Source organism: Mytilus trossulus, unplaced genomic scaffold, assembly GCF_036588685.1.
Source record: "Mytilus trossulus isolate FHL-02 unplaced genomic scaffold, PNRI_Mtr1.1.1.hap1 h1tg000373l__unscaffolded, whole genome shotgun sequence".
Lineage (NCBI taxonomy): Eukaryota > Metazoa > Mollusca > Bivalvia > Mytilida > Mytilidae > Mytilus > Mytilus trossulus.
The window spans coordinates 2,170,367-2,174,931 of record NW_026963340.1 but is presented as its reverse complement, the minus strand read 5'-3'; the positions used below and the strand labels follow the sequence as shown (position 1 = coordinate 2,174,931).

The following is a 4,565-nucleotide window of genomic DNA, read 5'->3' as shown; positions in this document are numbered from 1 at the left end:
TGAATAATCTAAGTAAATCATGCGTTGTGTTTTCTATACGTTTAATCGTTGTGATAGCTAATGCATAATATATAACGTCACACAGTATAGCGTTATGGTAACAACGTTACCATAACGTAATGTTAGTACTTCGCGTATTTTCCGACATTCTGGGGGCCGACAAAAGTGAAATTTTTATATGAAAATATTAAAAAATGTAAATTCACAATATAGATAAATAAATATTTAAAATTAATGTCCATCTCAAATAAAATAATCTACTTCCTTAACCTTAAATAAACACAATTAAAGTTTATTTCTTGGTCCATTCGTGGATGTTCCTTCTAGCACACACGGTAATTTCAGGCTCAGCTGTAAATTTCTTTCATTATAAGTTGCTGTCCTGTATCTATGTGGTTTCTTGACTCCACCAGTTGAGGGTGTGTTCGTTCGGGTGGTCTTGGTAGATAGTCACTTCCTTGGATGTTTTCCTCAAAGGGTCTTCTTTTGGTAACGATCATACCTGAAGGTACATCATCTTGATGGTTATGTTTCTGAGACAACTCTTCTGTGGAATTGCCTTTCTCGTTATCAATAGTTGTGTTCTTGTGTGCGATGACGTTTACAAGAACTGTTGATGGCTGGTTGATGTTTCTATTGATCGGTCCTGATAATAGATATCCGATCTTTGACTGAACAGCGGTGGGTCCGTTTCCTCTAATTACTTTGTCCTCGAGAATGTCCCAATAGTGGTCGGCGCCTATGAGAAAGTCAATTACGAAACGTTCTGTACTTTGCATAGAATGTGCAAGTTTAAGTTCTCTTAAGTGTGGCAAGCTCCTTGTAGTCAGGGAAATATTGTTCTTAATTGGGACGGCAATTTCTGGAACAATGAGTGTATTAATATGCACCTTTTCTCCTGTGTCGGTCTGTAGTTGTATTGTTGCAGTGTCTAAGTTACGAACTTTCTGAGATAAATCTCCGAACGCAGACAGTTGAATGCTTACTTTTTCTGTGGGTTTTATTTCTAATTGATCAGCTAGTTTCTGAGTTATAAAAGAACACTGTGCTCCCTCGTCAAATAAGATGTTACATTCTACTTCTTGGTCGTTATATACAACTGGTGCAATTGCTGTTTTCAGGAGAATGTTGTGATTCTGTTGTGATGAATACATTACTCTAGTCTCGTTTGGTGTTTCAACTTTGTTTACTGATGACTGTTGTGTTGTATGCTCCGGTGTCGTACCTGGAATTACCTCTTTGCCTCTACATATGCTAGTATGATGCATTCCGTTACACTTTTTACATCGTTTAGTAGACTTGCATGCGGCCACTCGGTGTGACCCTAAACAGTTAAAGCATAACTGTTTCTGTTTTACGATTTGATTTCTAGCGTTTGCGTCTGTTACTTCAGAGCGCTCCGTCGGATAGTGCTCACCTGAACAGAAAATACATGTACGTGTATTTGTCTTCTGATGTGTGTCTGTGAATTTGCTCTTGTATGAATGTGATTGCGTACCCATGAAAAATGCAGTAGCGTACAATCTGTCTGAATCTGTGACTCCTTCTCCAGCTTCGAGTATGTCGATCTCTTTAGTTATAGATTTGCGTAAATTATCTAATATCAAATTATCTCTTCCGTGTTCTCTTGCAATATTCTTTCTTATGTCAATCGGTAACTTGTCCAAAACTACAGGTACCAAAAGCGAACCATACATCTCTGGTGTTTGACCAAGTGACTTTAATCCTCGTACGTATGATTCTAATCTGTCTCCGTAAGATCTCAAACTAAAAGCATCATTTGTCGGTGCGGGTAAATTCATGAGTGCTTTCATGTAAGCATGTATCAGTTTGCTAGGCTGTCCGAACCGATCTCTGAGAAGGTTGACTGCGGTTTCGTAGTTACCATTTGTCAATGCGAATCCCTCTACTGTTTGCGCGGCGCTTCCCTCCAGCTGGGCTTTCAGATAATTAAACTTTTGGATTGGCGTTAATGTGTCGTTGAAGTGTATGGATGACTCGAAACAATCCCAAAATGTCTGCCACTTGAGAATATCTCCATTAAAATAGGGTAAGTCTAACTTTGGAAGCCTATGGTAATTAGATTTTGAAGATCTCGGTTCTGACGGGACTTGAAACATGACATTCTCTGACGGACGGGTATGCACTGCAGGGGCGTGAATTGAATACTGCTGGTTCATAGAATCTATAGCACATGTGTTCATATTAACTCTAGCTTCGGGTGTGAAATTATATGCGTCAGGGTTAAGTCTGCTCGTTGAAGGACCAACAGTATCATGCGAAATTATATTTGTTTCAAAGGACTTAATGAATTTCCGAATTTGTCTAATTTTGCAATCAAGTTCGTACATATACTCATCTGAGTCGGTGATTTCCTGCTCCAGATTTTCCTCCGATGTCTGTTCCAAAAGTCTGTTATTCAGGTCAATCAATGTTTTCTGTTTCTGCGTGACAGCATCATCAAGGGCTTTCACTTCGTCAACTTCTGTGTCTGTTTTTGACTTTAACTCGTCGAATTTCACCAGTAGCTTCGTGACGGCTCCTTTGTGTCCAGCACGAACTGACTTCAGCTTTGAATCCATATATATCCAAAGGTTACGGCACCATTAAATGTTGAATAATCTAAGTAAATCATGCGTTGTGTTTTCTATACGTTTAATCGTTGTGATAGCTAATGCATAATATATAACGTCACACAGTATAGCGTTATGGTAACAACGTTACCATAACGTAATGTTAGTACTTCGCGTATTTTCCGACACAGTCAACGCAACAAGAGGCAGATTCAGATACTTATTTTGGTAAATAAATGGGTAGATCACTCAGACCGCTTATGTAAACAAACACGCTACATTTATTAAGTATGTTGAATGCAATGTTGAAAGCGTTTCCGTATATTTATATACACACAGCAAACATTCATAGCAGCCAAGACCGTTGACAACGATGTCAAGTCCGTTCGTCCTTTGCTTATTGCATGACAATTTCGCCATGTGTTCGTTCGCCCCTACTGTTTTTTTAAAACGAAACAAAGATATTCTATAAATGGCATAAAGGTTTTATAAACTGAATCAGATATTATATGAAAAATAGTATGGATCGAGCAACCATTTTACTTCAAAGGAGGGTAATGACTATAAAAAAATAGGTTTTATTTATTTAAATTAATATATGAAAATTAAAGGGTTGGGTAACAGAACCCCACTAGCTTTAAGTAGCTTCCCATAGTAATTAAATTAGCCTTTCCCAAATCCCCAAGATAAATTGGCTTTGACTTTATTCAAGATAAAATGTATGAATTTGACAATAAGTTACAATGTCAATGACATACCTGTCAACCTGTGACAATGAAAATGCAGGTCATGACCTGCATTGAAAAATCAAATCTCAGGTCATAACGCGTACGAACTTTTTCGAGCTGAATTTCAGTATTTATGGTACATTTTCTTATAAAAAAAAGTAAAATCACAAAAATACTGAACTCAGAGGAAAATCAATTAGGAATGTCCATAATACATGGCAAAATCAAATAACAAAACGCATCAAAAACGAATGGACAAGAACTGTCATATTCCTAACTTGGTACAGGCATTTTATAATGTATATCAAAGATACCAAAACATCAATGCATGTTCACTTGCTTTAGACATTTTAAATCTTTTTTAATTATTATTCCATTGTACTTGTAATTTTTTTTATAAATTTGTGTAACTTTTTGTTAAATACTAAAGTTTATTTTTTATATGTAATATTTTAAATGCTTTAGACTACTGACTGTGTAGCTCTCACAGCTGCTTAGGAAATTAGAGTAAGATAAAATATAGTAATACAGTTAAATGAAGTATAAATGTAAAAAATAATTTTCAACTTTTTTTAAAAATTGTATAAAGGTATAAAAATAATCAATATTTATTTTCCAATATGTATCTAAATTATATATTTTTTTTTTATTTTATCTTTTTCACTCATAAAACGTTAATATAAGGAATAATTTTGAATGGTGACAATTAAGGGGAAGTAACTCTACTAATTTGAAATATGTTTGCAATTTATTTACAACCTAAAGCTAAGGTAATTGGTGTTAATTAACAGTGTGTTTGACACCAAAGCTGTCAAGTGAAGCCATGCACTTAATGGGTCACTTAATGTGATAGTTTACATAGCTAGATGAGCTTCCTGTTCATGGAAGAATTACGAATTTGTCGGTATTTCAAAGGAATATTACTTATGAAATCAATCTCAAGGCTAAGAAATACGGGTGAAATCTGGTCATTTTTGGAATTCCCGGGTTATTTCAATGACCCGGCGGGTGTCCCGGGTGATCCCTCAGAATTGTGAAAATCTCGGGTCACACCCGCAGAATACGGGTCAGTTGACAGGTATGCAATGACACAGTTGGCTGAGTTGTAGCACTACATAACACTAAAATGATAAAAGATTTACATAATACATATATATTTACAGAGAAGGGGGGGGGGGGCAGGACCTTTTACATGTTTTTAAGCCAGTGTATAGAATATATGAATAGAATCTGATGTCAGCCATGTCAGCGCAGTTGTGAATCC

General features: G+C 36.1%; 1 protein-coding gene across 1 annotated transcript; it reads right to left on the bottom strand.

Annotated features, from left to right (window-relative positions):
- Positions 1-347: 347 nt before the first annotated feature.
- LOC134702016 (uncharacterized) lies at positions 348-2,582 on the bottom strand. The gene has a single exon (XM_063563125.1). It carries the CDS (start codon positions 2,580-2,582, stop codon positions 348-350), a length of 2,235 nt encoding a protein of 744 aa, XP_063419195.1.
- Positions 2,583-4,565: the final 1,983 nt, after the last annotated feature.